The sequence below is a fragment of the Miniopterus natalensis genome, chromosome 20 (genome assembly GCF_054644295.1).
Source record: "Miniopterus natalensis isolate mMinNat1 chromosome 20, mMinNat1.hap1, whole genome shotgun sequence".
Lineage (NCBI taxonomy): Eukaryota > Metazoa > Chordata > Mammalia > Chiroptera > Miniopteridae > Miniopterus > Miniopterus natalensis.
The window spans coordinates 15,090,914-15,108,780 of NC_142100.1; the positions used below are offsets into that span (position 1 = coordinate 15,090,914).

Here is a 17,867-nt window from a genome sequence, read left to right on the forward strand (position 1 = left end):
AAAAACTGGGACCCTAGATGACCAGGGAGGACTTACCCTAGTGGGTGCATCCACCCCGCAGGGCATGGAGGAGGAAGGGGGCAGCAGCTTCGGGCCTGTACTCGCCATGGGGGACAGCTTCAGGCCAGAGGCACTCGGCAGGGCCCCAGGCTGGGGCAGGGAGCTGCTTGGAACCAGTCCAGTGTGGGCCTTTTCCAGGAAGGGCCTCGTCAGGGAAGGGCCTGCTGGCTGGGACATGCCTAGGCCTTGCTCCCTCAGCATCTCAGGCCTGAGCAGAGGGAAGGCAAGAGCTGGTCAGGCCTCAGTACCTTCTTGAGGAGCAGGAAGGAAAGGGGGCCACTCATCCTTAGGCCCCAAATCACAGGTCCTGATGGAGGTACCATCTACTTTTGGGGTCCCACGACCACATAACCTACCCCTGCCCCCCGAAGGTGCCACACCCCAGGGGCCTCTGGCTCTGCAAGGGCTCCAGCAAGAAGTTTGGGCGTCGCGGCTGCTTCCTTGCGGAGCGGATGGCATTGCTGGGGAGAAATACAGGGCTGTTCCTCCAGGCTGCCCAAGGGGCTGCAGGGGGCCTGAGACCTCTGTGGGGTAGGGGTCATCACCCAGCCCAACCCCTCCAATCTTACGGGAGACTAACTCCCAGAGAAGGAGAGGCTCTTGCTCAAGGTCAGCAGGTGAGCTGGGGTGGGCCTAGGCCACACAGAACGTCTGAGCAATTCCAGTGAAGCGAGCCTGACGCCTCACCGACATCTCATTTGACCTCTACAGCGACCCTGGTAATGCAGCTGCTTGTCCCACACCACAGGGGAACAGGCTTGTCAGGGTCAGCCCTTGTTAGGGTTGGGATGGGGGTAGGGATGGAGATGGGAGTATGAGGCAGGCAGAGCAGAACCAAGGCCCATGCCAGTGCTCCTCCCTGCCGGTGACCTCTCCCCCAGGCTCAGGCAGCACTGGGCACTCTGGGAGCAGACAGCTGTATCAGCCCAGTGTGTGGGTATGGGGTAGTGGCTAAAGCATAAAATGTGCAGTTTCCAAGAGGGAGCCCCATTTTCTGGCTGTAAGGGTCAGAGGAACACTGGCAGGTCTGGGGGCAGGAGGGTGGGGCTGCCCTCTTGCTGTGTTCTCTCCCTGAGCTTGAGAGGGACAGTGTCTGCTTCCAAATGGGAGGAAGAGAAGGGTCCCAGTGGCTCAGCTGTGACCCTCGGGGCCCAGTGTCCTCCCTCCAGTACACTCCAAGCTTCTGCCCCAGGTGGAAGCAAAGAGAAAGAGGTGAGGGATGGCTACTCACAGCTCCAGGAGTTGGGGATCCCCAGCATCCAGGGCCAGGCTGCTCAGAGCTCCCTGTGGTCCACGAGGAGCTGGCCTTTTGGTCTCCAGGGCGGCATCCCCAGCACCAGCAGCAATGCAGTTGGGAAGGGGACCCTTAAATGTCACTCTCCTGCTAGGCACGGTGGATGTGGGAGGCTGAGACTCCCTGCCTAGGCCCAGCACCTTCTGTTTCCAGAGCATGGCACAGCGATGGACTGCCCGGTGGAGACTGTGGGCCGCCTGCAACGACCTCTCTCAGGTCATGCTGTGTCCTACCCACTCCCCACAAGGACGGGGGTTCAGAACCCTGGGCCTACCTGCGCCTGCTGCTGGGCATGCAGCTGCTGCCGGAGAGCCTTCATGCCAGCTGCAAACCGCAAGAGGCACGTGATGCCCTCCTGGAGGAGCTGCTGGTGGTAGACCTGCACTGCCCGCTCCAGCCGTGCCTTCTTCCTCCTCCTCTCCAGCGCAAAGCTCTGCCATGCAGCCCACACCTCCGGGAGGAGGAGGAGGTGAGGCCCAGCTCTCCCTGCTTAAGCTCCCCCAGGGGCTGTGCCCACAACCCACACTGCCCTCCACCAAGGCACTTTCCTCTCCTGGAAGGAGCAGCCATTACCTTTGCCTGCAGTGAGAAGGCCCAGAACCACAGGGCCCGGGCTGTGTCCTGCTGCTCCTGCCTCCTGTTTGCCAGCTACGGGCCAGAAAGATTACCAAAATATCACCTTCAGGGAGGCCGCCCCCACCACAGGGCCCTGTCACTCTCAGAGCCCTCTCTGCCAAGCCCTGAGGGAGTAGATCAGAAAATGATCCTCTGGAAAGAACAAGGCAAAGAATTCTGGGGGAGGGAACACACAAGAGCAGTATGCTTGGCTGGCAGAAGAAAAGCTGGGGACATCTCCACATTGCAGTCCAGGGAGCGAGAGGGACCCGTGCACACGAAGGTTTGCTGAACAGGATGCAATCCCGCCTGGTGTTTTGTCAAGGCCTCACAAAGACTTAAAATGCATTTCATATGAATTTTTGGATATTACCCAGATGTATTTCTTAATGTGACACAGAAATGGGACCTTGAAGTGACTTGGCCTTATACAGTCACAGTGCATGGAAGCTGGTGATACCCAGAAATGTTGGGGGTTGGGCGGAAAGCTCCCACCTGTTGTCTCCACCGGTGGAAGCAGGACCGGCTGAGTGTCTGGGCCAGAAGTTGGGTGCCCTGCCTCTGCAGGAGCTGGGGGAGAGGGAAGAGAGGATGCACAGGGAGCTGGTTTTGAGTGTATCAGATGCCCCCATGCCCAGACCACCCGGGAGCAGCCAAAGGGTGAGAAGCTCCCCACCCAAGTAAGTGGTTCCCCCATCTCCTGGTGTCCTGTGTGAAGCCAATAACTCCACAGGTTCCCCGGCTCTAACAAGCCATGATTCCGGGTGAACCTGGTTTCTCTGCTAAACCATCTTCTACCTGGAGAGACCCAATCTGAGGCTGGCGTCCCCCCAGCCATCCCAGAAAGGTTCCTAAACCTTGTACCCATAGGACCCCAGAGCACCCAGTGCCTATACTGGCTGCTGTGAGTTCTGCAGGAAGGACCTCTTCCTCCCTGGGAGGTGGTCTGCCATGGAAGAGCTCCACTGCACAAGGAAACTGGAGGAGTTACCACCTGCCTCACCCTCTTCCTGACGCAGCCCAGATGGTGGACCTTCCACTGGGCCAGGCCCTGAAGCAGTAGCTGCTGATTATAATGCTGCACCGCCCGCTCCAGCTGGGCTCTCTGCTGGGCTGCCCTCCGGCCACGTTCCCGCCAGTGCTGAAACCAGGTCCTGAGACAGCCTAAGGCAGATCCAAGTCAGTTTGCTCTTTTGTCATGTATATATGAATGACTAAATCACAGGCAAAGTTTAGACGAGAATGGAGAAGACTGTGGGGACAGAGTTGGGGTTTCAGCCCGCAGTGGGTGAAACCACTACATGTGGACACTCCTCTGAAGTCATCTCTGGCCACCTTCAGCAACCGTGAGCACCCTGGGGGCTGGAACCACGTCTGCTGTTTGCTAGTGTGACCTTTCCAAAGGCCCATGAGCCACAGTGACCACAGATGTGCCAGGGGCCCTCAGAGTGACTGCAAGAGCTGCAGAATGACCCAGGAGAGGTGGCAGCCCTGTTCTGCCAGGGAGGAAACCAAGGCTCAGAGAAGTCCAAGCAGCCCGAGCCAGGCAGGGGCCATATCCTGCAATTTCTTCTATGTCACCAGGTTCTCAAGAAAGCAAACACTTTCTTCTGCTGATTTTTACTTGGCAATTTTTCCTTTCTTAGGCCCTAGGAGAAGTTTCTTTCAGAGAAAACAGAAGGGGGTTGATACCAGGGCACTGATGCCAAGATAGGGTGCTCTCCAGCACCTGCCGGAGAGGGCAGGGAAGGCAGCATTCACATGCCTGGAGGCCCAGCGTTAGTACTAAATGCTGACACCTTTTGGGTCCTGCTGTAAGCACATATATGTTATTCTCACTGGATCCTCATGACAACCCCAAGAGATAGGTAGCACTGTCCCCATTTTACAGATGGAGAAACGGGGGCTGAGAGAGGACTTGCCCCAAGTTGCACAGGCAGCATCTAACTCCTGCCTGCACTTCTTAAGCCTCTGTTTTAATGGCGACACCCTGCTCTAGTCGTCCTCCAGTGCCTGGCCCTGTGCTCAGACTGCCAAGGTGTGCCTATACCTCAGAGGCCTTAACTAAACCAAGACATGGTCCCACAGGTAGTGAATGTACACCTACTATGTGCTGGGAACACACTGTCTTGTCACAGGTCTCCCAAGCCCCTTGTGCCATCCTTAGTGGACATGGCAGTCCCAGGGCCTGCCATGTGCCGCCACCTCCTTCTAAGGAAAGCTGCTTGCCTTAGGAAAGTCCTGTGCCTGTTCTCTCTAGCTCCCTAAAATAGCCACATGGGCCAGGAGTGTGTGCCTGACCCAAACTGCCGAGGCCTGTACCACGCCAGGTACCACAGACCTGTCCAAACAGAAACTAAGAGCTGGGCTGAGCCCCCTGGCTTCTTTGTTGGGAATGAACTAGAAACAGCACCGGTTTCTGGGGTGAAGAGCAGCTTGAGGAAACATAGAAGCACATTTAACCCCCAAGTTCTGCCTAGAGGAAAGCGGGATCTGTGTTCATCAACACAAACACTACAGTCAGCCAAACGGAAGCTGAATTCTTGTCTTGGGGCAAACTTTGCTAAGCCAATGTTAACAACATGATCTGTTTTCTCCTATGGTCTGATTTAAACCATTTCCATTTGTATTTTCATTTAGTCTCACTACAAGCTGTCCCCTCAGAGTCAGATTCCCAAACTGCAGGGCCACTGTCTGTTTCCATGCGTCTCACAAGCAGAGGTTCCATCTGGACTGTCTTCTCAGGCTGTCTGTTTTGTAGGTAGTGGGACTACCTGAGGCCAACTGAGCAAGTCCCTGCTCCCTGAACACACAAGGACCCAACTACACAAGAAATACACAGCCATGATGGGGCTGACCTGACAAGCAGCGGCCAATGGAAAGGCTTCTCGTCAAAACCACCCCCCAACCCCTCGAACTCTTCCATTCCGGCTTCATTTCCTTATTTCGCTGTAGCTCTCAAGCCTTGGCTTTTCTTTTTAACATCAACTGGTTGGTAATCAGTTGGGAAGAAAATGCTGTGATATACTGGGTTGAATAGTTACACCTCCCAAATTCATGTCCATCTGGAACCTAAGAATTGATGTTATTTGGTAAGAGGGTCAGTGCAGTGTAATAATAACTGACATCATTCTGGAATAGGGTGGGCCCTTGATACAGTATGACTTAACTTATAAGAAACACGAACAGACAGGGAAGATAGCCATGTGACAACGAAGGCCAAGGCCAGAGTGATGTGTCTACAAGCCAAGAGCAGCGAGGATTGCTGGGAGGCCCGAGAAGCTCGAAGAGGCAAGCAAGGATTCCCCTTAAGTTTTCGGAGGGCGCATGGCCCTGCCAACACCTTGATTTCTAGCCTACACCAAGATTTCTAGCCTACAGAACTATGACAGAACAATTTTCTGTTGTTCTAAACTGGTGCTGTTACCTAAGCAACAGAAATTACACAAGAGAAGGAGACGGACTGCAGGGAAGCAAACGGCACAGTGTAACAGTTCTGGGTCCTTCATCATCTTTTCCTCAGCTTCCAGGGGCCCTACTTACCTCTCTGCAGCACCTTCCGGGCCTCCCTGATGGCACAGTCCTCCTGCTGCCGGTAGTATATCTGCACTGATGCTGCCTGCCGCCACTGGACCAAGACCTAAGGGCAGACAAAGAACAGAGAGGCAGTCACAGCATGTCCTGACTTCCAGGGGACTCCCCAGTTCTGCTGGCAGCCCCTCCTGGAAGAAGGCTGAGTGGTGGACACATGGCACTGACCCACATTCAGGAGGCATGTACCATCTGCATAGAGTCAACAGGCAGAGCCCCAGGCCCTCATGGGAAGCCCAGAACCTCAAGGAATGGCTCTTTTTTACCAGAAGAAGTTAAACATCACATTATGCCATGAAGACATGAATGGGCTTCCATTCTATTTGTTAACAGAAACTATAACTTACATGCACCCTTTCATATGTGAGATTTACAAAATAACAGTAACAGGGCACTTTGAAAAGAAGTCAAGCAGCCAGGGGACGCCTGCTGCCTGCCCCCCAAACTATCACAAACTCCATTCACCCCCAAAAAGCCTCCCCCCTTCCTTGCCCTGAATCCAAACAAAGAGTCCTGACCCTCCTTCCAGGGCAGAACCAGACACTGGTCCCAGAGCTCTCCTGAAACAGACTGGGCCTTGACCACATGCAACTGCTCCTCGTCTGCAGATGCTTCAAGGTTGTTCGGAGCTGCCCCCTCCCTAGGCCTGCCAGCAGGGCTCCTGCCAACTGCTTTCTTCTAAAGCATCTTGAAGTCCAGGGACCACCAGTCATTTCATTTGTTTTGAGTCCCCTGTCTTATAACACATCTTCTTCCCACAGCCAAGTCCTGCCACAGCCTTCCCTCCCCCAGCACGTGGGACCAGACCCCACCACCCGGCGGCAATTTGGGGCCACTTCCCACTGACAACCAACGGCCTCACATTCCTGGGATGCTCTGTTTTCCAGAAAGCCCACGGCCACGAAACCTGTGAGCAGGAGTGAGCATCCTCTTCCCACAGATGCAGAGATGGAGGTGTGGTGACTTAAACCGTTTGTCCCAGTGGAAAATCCCACACGTGTGGAAAATACTGGTTCTGATATGAACTAGTTTGCTCACTATGTGCTATGTTCTGTTTTAATGAATATTGGTTCATAATTCAGTAAAATAAATAAAAGCCAACTTTCACATGGCAGAGGAGGAGGGTTATCCCGTTTCCTGGGTTCCTTGTTCAGTTCAAATCCCTGGTACCACCACCTATGCCACCATCTTGTACGAGCATGGTCCCAAACCCTTCCTGAGAGACCAGATGGCTCTCCATGCCTCACCTTGAAACACAGGTTCCTTCTGTAGTGAGCACTCGCTTGAGAGGTTTTCTTTGCTTCATCCATGCAGGCCACCGTGTTCTCCCTCCAGCAATGTAACACATCCCTGCAGGTACACAGGCCAGTTCAGGGGTGACACCAGTGTGAAGAGACAGGGTGAGTCTGTGAATCACTCTTGATTCTTCAGCCCACTCGTGAATCAAGGACACCCTATGCCTAAGAACATCTGTTTCTCTGACAGCCATGTCCATGTTGACGAAGACATGTGACACATGGTTGCTAAGCACCTGCCCTGTGCCAGGCACTGGGGACACTAAGGCAGACAGGACCAAACACCACATCCTCATGCATTTATGCACTCCGGAGAACACAGAGTCGTAACGAGGCAGTGACAGGACAGGTGATTCACACCGTGATAAGGGAGCTACAGAGAAAGGGAAGCTGGAGGAATGGAACTGGATCCTCAGCACCTGTGCCTGGTGCTGAGTTAGTTCGGGGACTCCCTCTTTCTGTGTCACTCTGTCTGAGGATCTGAATGGACACTTTACGGAACCCTGAAGGTGGGAGAGTGGTGTCTAAAGTCCACAAAGCCCACCACCCACAGGCAGCCTGGAATAGTGTACACAGAACAAATACAGAGGAAGGAAAAGAAAGAGTGGAATGAGGGAGGCCTGTGGAAGGAGTGAGTTTAGAGCTTGGCTTAGCAGGAGCTTGAGGATGGGCACAGGAGGGAGCTGGAGCCCAGGTAGTGTAGGTGACCTCCAAAGGTGTCACAGATGCAGAAGGTTCTAGTGGTAGAGAGCTGACTCCGGAGGGTCAGTGAAAGGTCTGGAGAGCCAAGTGGGGAGACAGCTAACTGGGAACTGAGAGGCAATAGGAGCCATTGCAGCTTCTAGAGCAGGAGAGGTACTAAAATGGTGCCTTGAGAAGCTGACTCTTTAAGGTCTAAAGTGGGGAAGGGAAGGTGCTCATAGGAGCAAGATAAGCGAGAGGTCTCACAGACATGCAGGTGAGAGCTGCTTCCCACAGGTCCTGCTCTGCACACAGCAGAGGCTCAAGACATAAGAGGCAAACCAGTGAATGGAGTGCTTGCTGTGGAAAAGCCAAAGCTATGCTATGAGCAGCACGAGGAAGCCAGGCCTGTCCTGTGCCTGGCCCTGGACAAAACTCCCCAACCTGCCTGGGTCTGAAGTCTATTCCCCAATCCTCAGGCGGGGCCCAGATGCTGGGTGACTCACCGCAGCAGCTGCCTCTGGTGCTGGCTCTCCCTGGCCGCCACCTCTTGTAGGACGCTCCGCACTTGGCTCTGGTAAATCTGTAGGAGACCAGGACTAGAGGCCACGCCTGGGCCACAGTTCTTCCTATTCCCAGGCAGGCCTCAGAGGTTCTGAGCAGGGACTTCGATGCCCAAAGCACTCACGAGAGGGTGGGGAGAGGCCAAAAGGCCCCAGGCCCAAAGCCAGGAGACCACCCAGACAGCAGGGAGAGGACTGTCTCACTAACCCCTCACCTAATAAGTCAAACCACTGGGCTCCTGGACCAGGGGCCACTTTGTTGGTAAGGCTGGTGCCCCCAGACAGCACTTGCTTTTACTTTCCTTGTTTGTATTTGCTGAGCAAGGATGGAAGAACTCAGCCCTGTGTTAAAGATGTAAGACCCACTGTCCAGGGCACCTGCTCTGAGGCTGCTGGAATTACTGTTCTGAGAGGGGCAGCAAGAATAAGGAAGGAAAACAAAGTCTTCAGGATTCCCCTCCCCCAAAGGCATGGAGATATGAAGGAAGGAGCAGCTCCTACCCCCCAGGCCCGCAGCGCCCTGTGCAGCAAGGTGTGCCGGCGATGCAGGTCTGCTTGCGTCAGCTTCTGTCGCTCCGCACGCTGCAGGGCCAGGCACTGTGGGCAGAGGAGAGCAGCCATGGAGGGCTGAGGAGGGCAGGCTCAGCTTTGCCTCCATTTTACATAGTTTGGGTGAGCTCGGGTGAGGTAAGAATTCTGGGAGCCCCAGCTTCCTCATCTATAAATAGGTACCTTTAGAAGTTTTGTGGGAATCAAATGGGGCCAGTGCCTGACTTAGGGTAAATGCTCCAGCAACGTCAGCGTAAACATTTTTGTCCAGGGTAGGATGCCTATCAATGGTAGACCAGAAATTTGATATTCAGTGAGTTCAGGTAAGACTAGCCTAGCACATAAGAGAACAAGGAACTTTGAGCCAATCATCTCATAAAACCAGGCTACCATTCTTCATCTGCTGCCTGACTTCTTCCCTATGCTCAGAGGCAGGTGGTTTCTGAGGGACTGGGAGGAGCCCATATGGCTGCTGAGTCACGTTGACACACAGCTCCACCTGTCCACAGTGGTGCCTGTGCCAAAGTCTTACCTCCCTCCACCTGTTCCAGGCCCAATGCAGGAGCCGTGCTGAATGGAACTCTGCAGCCAGCACCCCGCCCATCTTCCTGTGGAGAGAGAGTCAGTGCTCAGTGCAGCAGCCCAGACGCAGCTAGGGCCCTCTCAATGGCTGCCGCTTCACAGTCTCTGGCTTCTGCTTGGTGGTTCTTAAATTTGGTGGGGGAGTCACTCTGAAGAGCTGCCAAAGGATTTGGGCTCTCTACCCAGAAAAGTGCACATGTAATCAAGTTTTTGCAGACTACCTCACAGGGCTTCAAGTACCATTGAAGCCTATCTGTGTGAAGGTGGTTGTGTAGGAGGTTCAATGTGGCCAGCGTCTGAGAGTAGGGAGATCCTCACTACACAAAGTGGATACAGAAAGGCCCCAAAGCAGGACAGTGTCTGCAGTGGACACACCGGCTGTCTATCCTGCCCCCCCAACCACGTGGTATGGCAAAAACTGCCATACCATACCCCCTGCCCACAGCTGCTGCTCCTAGGGGCAGTTTTCAATTACCCCCAAATGAGCCCATTAGTTTGTTCCTTGGCCATGGGCACTTCAAGGGGGCCCCAACTAGCCAGCAGGATGTAGCCCATGGACAGAACCTCAGATCCACAGGCACACATCCCCAGTCACAGTCCAGGATCCTCTCACTATAGGTCTTGTTTTGCTTAGACTGTTTCAGATTGAATTTCCAGAACTTAAAACCCAAGTCTAGGCTAACATGACCCTCTGGCTGGGCACTCAGATCTGACAGTGCAGCTACTATGATCAAAACTGGTCTGAGATAGAAAAAGCTTCCAAGGCAGAAGCATCCACTCACTCTGATCTGAGCCCTCGGGCACTCTCCCTCCAAATGGAGAAAGCCTTCCTGAGACTCCCCTGGCGGTGGTGGGCACAGGCCACTGCTTGCCACTGCTGCTCCTGGCGATGTGCTGCCGCCTGCTGGTGCCACGTGGACCAAGACCTCCGCAGAAGCTGCCGCTCTGCATGAAGGATGGCCTGCGGCAGGACAGCAGGGAGAAAACAGAATGGGTAAGTAGAAGGATTCCAGAAGACAGGAAGAAAGACAAGGCAAAAGAAATGGACATTAGGAGCTAGCTGCACTGGCCCAGAAGCCATCTGTGCAAAGGAAAAAGATGCCCTAGACCCTGGCCCTGCCTTGTGAGTTCTAGTCACAGGCACAATGTCCTTAAGTGGGGGTCTGGCTTCCAGGCGATGTCCTGAGGAGAGGAGTCTCTGAAGGCAAAGGCTTGAAACAGGCACCTCCTATGGGAAAGTCACTTACCATTCTCTCTGCCAAGCGGTTTTCTTGATGCTGAAACATTTTCTGCCACCAAATAGCAAATACTTGTTTCTCTAACGTCTCCCTATAAAAAAAGGAAAAATAGAATGAGAAGTTCCAAATGGAGTTTTCCTCTTACACTGTGCTATTAAGAGGCAAATGATCTTAGACGGGGAAAGAGAGGAGGAAGAAAAGGAAAGCAGAAAACAATAGCCAAAAAACCCATAAACAACCCAATACTTTCCAAGTATTTCTAATGTCAGCTAAGCACTCACACAGTATGAACAAGACTCAGACTTTGAGACCCTGGTTCCTCTTCAATTCCACGTTTAGTTACCAACGGTGCTCAACAATTATTAGTGAAAGCTTATCCAGTCCATGCTGACCAGCCAGGGCAAAGTGGTTAAAAACAGATGCCTGGCCCCCAAGGCTGACTGAGCAGGTCTAGGCCACTCCAGGAAGCAGTAGGTAGACAAGGAGATAGGTTTGGGAACCACTGCATTGTCACCTCTGCTTCAGTCCACCTTCTCACCATAACAATGTCAAAACCTGCAAAAGCTGTGCTGGGACAACTGGTCAATAGCCACCAGGGGCAGTGCATTGGCAAAGCCATGGGCAAAATATATGAGACAACTGTTTTCAGTTCCTGGAAATAAGCAACTCAGACTGTGATCCTTGAGAGATGGGAGACATGCAAGGTGAGCCCCTTAGTTGCCCAGGCACTTTATGGACAGTGAGGGAAGGAAGAGGGCGTCCAAGCAGAGCATGAGAGTCTCAATGAGCCGAGGCAGAATACTAGAGTTCCAGGCCACAGGGGAAGGACCGTGTAGACCTGTGTGGCCGTCCTGAGCCTGGTCAGGCAGAGACCTCACCCCACCCCTCTATACCTCAAGGCTGCCACAGTGCCTGAGTGTCTATGGCCTAGGGAGACCCACCCCTCACACACAGGCATACTCACAGACACCTTGCACAGTAGTCAAGGGAAATACCCAGAATTCTATGTGAAGCTGCCCCAGGCAGCAGCTGTAGGCCTAAGAGCTAAGTGGAGATACCAGAGGTTGAACAGGGTTGGGAGATGGAGTTCCAGCCCATTCAGAGTAAAAAAACCTCACTGAGAAGCCTCAAGAGCAACAGCCATGCCCTAACACTGAAGACAAAATAAAAAACGGCCCACTCAAAGAAAGAATAAAACCAGAATTGATAGGAGCCACAAAACCACCAGAAGAAACAGGAACCACCACTTGCCAAAACAAAATGCAACACCCTGTAAAGAAAAAAAGCTGTCAACAGAAACTTAAATGTTGGAATCAGCAAAAACTTAAAAACAGCTCTAATAAGTAAGTTTGAGTGTATAAATGAAAAGATGAACAAAATTAGCTACCAGACAGGGAATCTCAGCAACAAAATAAAAACATCAAAAAAAGAACAAAATGATTCGGTGGTTCCTCAAAAAATTAAACACAACATCACTACATGATCCAGTAATTCCACTCCTACGTGTATGCCCAAAACAATGAAAAGCAGGGTCTCCAACAGGTGCGTGTCCACCAATGTTCACAGCAGCACTATTCACAACAGCCAAAGGTGCAAGCAACCCAGGTGTCCATCGACATATACATGGACAAACTGTGGTCTATCCATACAACAGAATAGTATGCAGCCATAAAAAGGAATGAAATTCTTGTTCATGCTATAACATGGATAAACCTCGTAAACATCATGCTAAGTGAAAGGGACCAGACACAAAAGGACAAATGTGATTCCACTTGTATGAGGTACTTAGAAAAGGCAAATTCAAAGACAGAAAGTAGATTTGAGGTTACCAGGGGCTGGGGGTAGATGGGAAAGGGAAGTTACTGTTCAGTGGGCACAGTTTCCATTTGGGATGATGAACAAGTTCCGGACATGGACAGTGATGGTGGTCGCATAATACTGTGTACTTAATGACGCTGAATTATATACGGTCATTTGTCACTTAACAGGGATACGTTCTGAGAAATGCCTCATAAGGCTATATCAATGTGCGAACATCATGGAGTGCACTTACACAAGCCTCGATGGTCTACCCTATTGCTCCTAGGCCAAAAACCTGTATAACACATTACTGTGCTAAATACTATAGGCAACTGTAATGCAACGGTAAGAATTGAATTATCTAATCCTATCTAAACATAAAATATGGAACACCTGTACAGGGCACTGACCATGAACGGAGCTTTCATGACTGGAAGTTTCTCTGAGTGAGTCAGCAAGTGAGTGGGGTGTGAACGTGAAGGCCTAGGGCATTACTTTACTGCACACTGCTGCAGACTTTATAAACACTGGACACTCAGGCGACACTAAATTTATCAAACACCACAAGACTGATTCAAGAGAAAATGGTGCAATCAAAAGATGAGGTAAACATAAAAATATGAGGCTACTGCCAGCATAATGTTTTACAGAAAATGTTTTTTATAAGTAGAAAGAGTAAACTATAAAATAATGATAAAAAGTATAAGGTATAGCATAGAGAGTATAGTCCATAATATTGTAATAACTATGTATGGAGTCAGAGGGGTACTAGACTTATCATGGCGATCACTTTGTAAGGTAAATAAACATCTGTATACTATGCTGTACACCCAAAGCAAATATAATATTGTATGTCAACTGTAACTGAAAAATTTTAAAAAAATCAACTATAAAAAAGTTTAGTAAATACATAAACCAGTAACACAGTCACTTATTATCAAGTATTATGCCCTTTCCATAATTCTCATTGTGTGTGCTATACTTTCATACGACTGATGGCACAGTATTAGGTTTGTTTACGGTAATGATATAAGGATAAACAAATATATAAATGGGACAGGAGAGAAAATCCAGAAATAGATATAAATGTATACGGTCAACTGATTTTCTATAAAGGTGCCACAAGGCACCCTGGCTGGGTAGCTCAATTAGTGTTATCCCAATATGCCAAGGTTGTGGGTTCGACGTCCATTCAGGGCACATACAAGAAGCAACCAATGAATGCATAAATAAGTGGAACAACAAATTGATGTTTCTCTCTCTCAAATCAATAATAAATGGAGGATATCTGTAATACTCTCAACAATAAAAATAAATTTAAATAAATAAAATCAATAACATTTTTTTTAAAAACACCCTAAGAATTATGGAACTTTGATTTGCTAAACTCCAAACCAAACCTGTGAATATTAATTTACCATATGAGTCACAAGTCAATTCTAAGGTTAGGGGGATAGTTAATACTTTGTGTGGGCACTCTGCTTATATTTTACATGGATTATCCCACTTAGTTTTCTTGACAACCATATGAGATAAGGGCTATTAGCAAATCACCTCCATTTTAATTTGAAAAAAATGAGGCTCAGCAAGACTGAGTGGCCTGCCCAGGGTCACAGAGCTGTCAAGTGGTGGAACAGGTTGTGAACTCTGGCCTGTCTAGCTTCTGAAACAGGAAGACAGGAACCTGAAAAACCGTTTTCTACAAAGATCCAACTAAACCAAAACCAAATAATCAGGCCTTCGCTATCCTTCAAGCCTCCTGGCTACTTCCTGTCTCTAATTCACCCAAGACTGCTCCCCACCAAAAATCCTTTTAGAAGCTCCTCTAGCCTATTTTGAAGGTACGGATTTTTGGTACCTGTGAGATGCCAAACTGCAAAAAAGCAATAGAATCAATCATGACTTCATTTATAAAGGAAACAAAGGAGGGGGGTAGTGTTTTAAGCAGTGACACCATTTTTTTTAAATGAATCTTATACTGGACCTCAATACAGAAACTAGGTAAAGGTAAAGCCACAGTCTCTGGAGAAGGTGCAGAGGTAAGTGCTATCCCCTCATCAGCCACTACTCTATGTGACCATGCCCTAAAAACATGTCCTTGGACTTCATGCTGAGGAGCCCTGGAGTTTTGGTCGATCCCCTCAGACTAAGTCAAGACCACTGCAACTTCTTTCAATACATGTCCCTCCCTCTCATCTCTCTGTCCTAAGTTGATATAAGCCATACTCAGGGCAATGTCCAAATCTGTCATTTGACTAGCTGCGTGCACCTGCTCAAACATGTCCATTATCCATCTACAGGGTCAGGCAATCCCCTCAGTCTGGTCCTCTTCATCCTGCCCACACCCACCACCCATCCTCAGCCCCTCAGCTCACAGCCAAGTCTCTTGGGTCCCACCCTCAGCACTAGCTCTGGGATCCAGAATTCGTAGCTGATATAACTGAGGACACACGGTCTGCTCCCATGAACTGTTCTTCCATTTTTTCTTGCATAACAGTCTTATCTCCTACAAAGTCATTAAAAAGGTCTTCTTCCTCCTTGGACTTTGGAATCAGGGAGCTCTGAATTTAAACCCTGGCTAATTACTGTTTGTGTTACATGAGCAAGTCATTTATTTTGAACCTGTTCTCTCAGGCCTGCTAGGAGAAGGAATTATTAATGAAGAAGATGATGTTATAGGGAAATGAGTATCTGTTGGTTTCCTTTCTCCCATCACACCATGCCTACCATAGTGGCAGACACACAGCGATTAATAATTTCATTACATTCCACCAACATGTAACAAGGACCCTGGCAAGTTTGCCCCAGTGGCAGCTAAAGAGATGTAGCTCTGCTCCTTGTGTGTCCTAATTTTAAGACTTCAAAAAGCCAGGTCTAGCAGTATAGGAACCAAACGTTTCAGGGAAATCACACTCAAAAGTGCCTGCCAAAGTAATGTAAGGTCCAACCACACTCTGATCCAGAAAGCTAAAGGGCAGCTTTAATGAGCTCACTGTGGCTTATAATGAGGGAAGGGACATAAAACCCAGACTGTTTTGAAAGCATTTGCAGCAAAGATGGACAGAAGTTTTCCTAGGGGAAAATACTGGCTGTCTTCCCACTACATGAAATCAGTGAGTGCACATTATTGAAAAACCGGGAAGAACTGGGCCTAGGGGGCTGGGAGGCTGAAAAGCATAGCAAATGGCTGTGTGGGTGGCAGAATTAGACCCCAGACGCCTGCCCCAGCTGCATACCTGTGAAAGCGTGCTGCTCTTGCGTTAAGGACACTTTCTTGCTGGTGCCATCGCCAGAGTCTTCTCCAAGCCTGGAAGGCCGCGGGCAGGGCTCTCTGCTGGAAGTGACCATCTGCTCTGGCCTGTAACAGCTAAAGTAAAATGATGAATGACCTTTATAGTACTTTACCTTAAAAAAGAAAATGACCTTTCAAGGTCACACTCTTAAGGGGAGGTTTGCTTCCTACACAAAATTGAGAAAAAGATTAAATCATTAAAAAAAATTTTTTTTAATTTATTGATTTGAGAGGGAGGGAGGGAAAGAGGGAGGGAGACCTATTTGTTGTTCCACTTATTTATGCATCATGGGTTGCTTCTTTTATTTGCCCTGATTGGGGATTGAACCCTCAACCTTGGCAAATTGGGACGATGCTCTAACCAACTGAGCTACCTGGCCAGGGCAAGATGAAATCTTTTTTAATCTCTGCTAACATGATAGAGGAAATCTGAAATATGATAGGTGAAAACTCTTCAATTAAAAGTGGATTAAGTGTCACTTTGGATATTTATACGTGTGCATGCATATTTATATTTATCTAAATTTTTTCCTTATGGCCTAAGTGTTCATACCTATTGCCCGTTTTACTATCTGTCAGCATGTAACTGAGTGATATATGCGGGCTTTTCAAACCTTAAGTAACTTATTAGTCCTTTGTCATGTAAGTTATCAATATTATTCCCACCCTGTAAAATAGCTTTTGATTTTGCTTATAATGTTTGCTTATAATACAGATTCTTTCAATCTGTATGTAATTATAGAAGGCTACTACTATTTCACTGATATATCAATAGGAAGACAAACAACTGGCATAATACATATATACCACCATGATACAAAACCTTGGCAAGGGAGAAGCATATATGTTTGTGTGGCAGTTTTTAAGACAGGACTGTAAATTCTTTAATCCTCCTTCACTAAGAAGTTATGTCCCCTCCCCTTGAATCTGGATGGGACAGTGGCTGCTTTGACCAACAGAGTATGGTACAAGTGACACTATGTAACTTCCGAATCTAGGTCATAAAGGTCCATACAGCTTCTGTCTTGTTCACAAGAACACTCACTTTTGGAGCCCTGAGCTGCAACATAAGAAGTCTCACTACCCTGAGGCCACCATGCAGTGAGGAAATCCAAGACTCTTGAAGAGCCCATATGTTGGTGGACACTCTAACCACCAACCCAGACCAGCTAGGGCTTCCCCAATATCTTTTGAAGGTCCCACTGGGTGACCAGCTAGCTAACTGACATAACAAATGAATTTCAGCAAAGATGTACATGGAATGAATGGCTGTTAAGTGCTCATCCCTTTCAGAGAACACCCGCATTTTCATAGCAGATGAGGGAATAGGAGTTATGCAGACTTTCCGACATCATAGAGGGGGTTGGGGGAAATATCTTTGAGTTTTTTCACAGCACCCTCCCTTCCAAATCTGAACACCAAGACCTCTTGGCATAGGCCTTTTGCAAGGATCTTTCCAAAGCAAATGAATCCAAGAATGTAAGCCAGCAGAGCTATCTGCTGTGAAGTACTTCATACCTGCTTATATCGCCTCTTCCGCATGTGCAGTAACCACAGCTTGATACATTTGCAAAGCAATGTTATTCTGAAATAAAACACAGAACACCAAGGTACTAATGCCCATTCCACCTTCAGGTTTCAGGTTTTTAAATTTTTGTTTTGTTTTTGAGGCAGGTAAATTTAGGTGTGGTTACATCTTGAACGTTAAAGGCACCCCATGGGTTTCATTCTAGGAAAGAGGGAAATCAGAACCTGACATCTAACACGAAGTCCATTGACCATGATTTTGGGCTGTGGCTTGCCCAAAAATGTTTGACAACTTTCCTGTAAACCTAACTAGACCACCAAGTACAGCGTCTCTGGAATTTAGGTAATATGCATGAAATCCCCCAAATATCCTTATTTTATGACCCGGGACTTGTTTACGACCACCACTCTCCTTTCACACACCAATTCTCGAGAATGAGAACCACATTCAGTTCTTTCTGTAAACCTGGGTTTAGAATAATGATATACCCTGATAACTCCGAACTGAGTCAGTTAAACATTGGGATTCTTACTAACTTATTAAAAAATGCTTAAAAACTAGACTTATAACTAAGCAAATTAAGTGGATAAAACTGGCTTTTTTATGGGGATATACTGAACATTTCTGGCAGCAAAAAACTGAACAGTGGTTACCTCTGAAGAGTAAGACTAAGGGGCTGGAGGGAGGGACCCATGTAGCTTTTATTTAACTCTCTATCTTCCTTCCTATATGTCGAGTTTTCCTCATGGACATGTGGTACATTCATATATTTAACTGAA

At 48.9% G+C, this 17,867-nt stretch overlaps 1 protein-coding gene across 1 annotated transcript in view; it reads right to left on the reverse strand.

The window, feature by feature from the left end:
- Nucleotides 1–17,867, reverse strand: part of SFI1 (SFI1 centrin binding protein) — a 51,714-nt gene that overhangs the window by 2,397 nt on the left and 31,450 nt on the right. Inside the window, exons 14-29 of the mRNA XM_016198532.2 lie at nt 17,079–17,145; nt 15,505–15,635; nt 10,478–10,559; nt 10,013–10,191; nt 9,181–9,256; nt 8,601–8,696; nt 8,043–8,119; nt 6,808–6,910; nt 5,513–5,609; nt 2,973–3,133; nt 2,465–2,539; nt 1,928–2,002; nt 1,629–1,805; nt 1,292–1,551; nt 417–521; nt 37–268 (exon numbers count right to left, since the gene is read on the reverse strand). Of these exons, the coding sequence (XP_016054018.2) occupies nt 37–268; nt 417–521; nt 1,292–1,551; nt 1,629–1,805; nt 1,928–2,002; nt 2,465–2,539; nt 2,973–3,133; nt 5,513–5,609; nt 6,808–6,910; nt 8,043–8,119; nt 8,601–8,696; nt 9,181–9,256; nt 10,013–10,191; nt 10,478–10,559; nt 15,505–15,635; nt 17,079–17,145 (1,993 nt within the window). The remainder of the gene's footprint in view (nt 1–36; nt 269–416; nt 522–1,291; nt 1,552–1,628; nt 1,806–1,927; nt 2,003–2,464; nt 2,540–2,972; nt 3,134–5,512; nt 5,610–6,807; nt 6,911–8,042; nt 8,120–8,600; nt 8,697–9,180; nt 9,257–10,012; nt 10,192–10,477; nt 10,560–15,504; nt 15,636–17,078; nt 17,146–17,867) is intronic.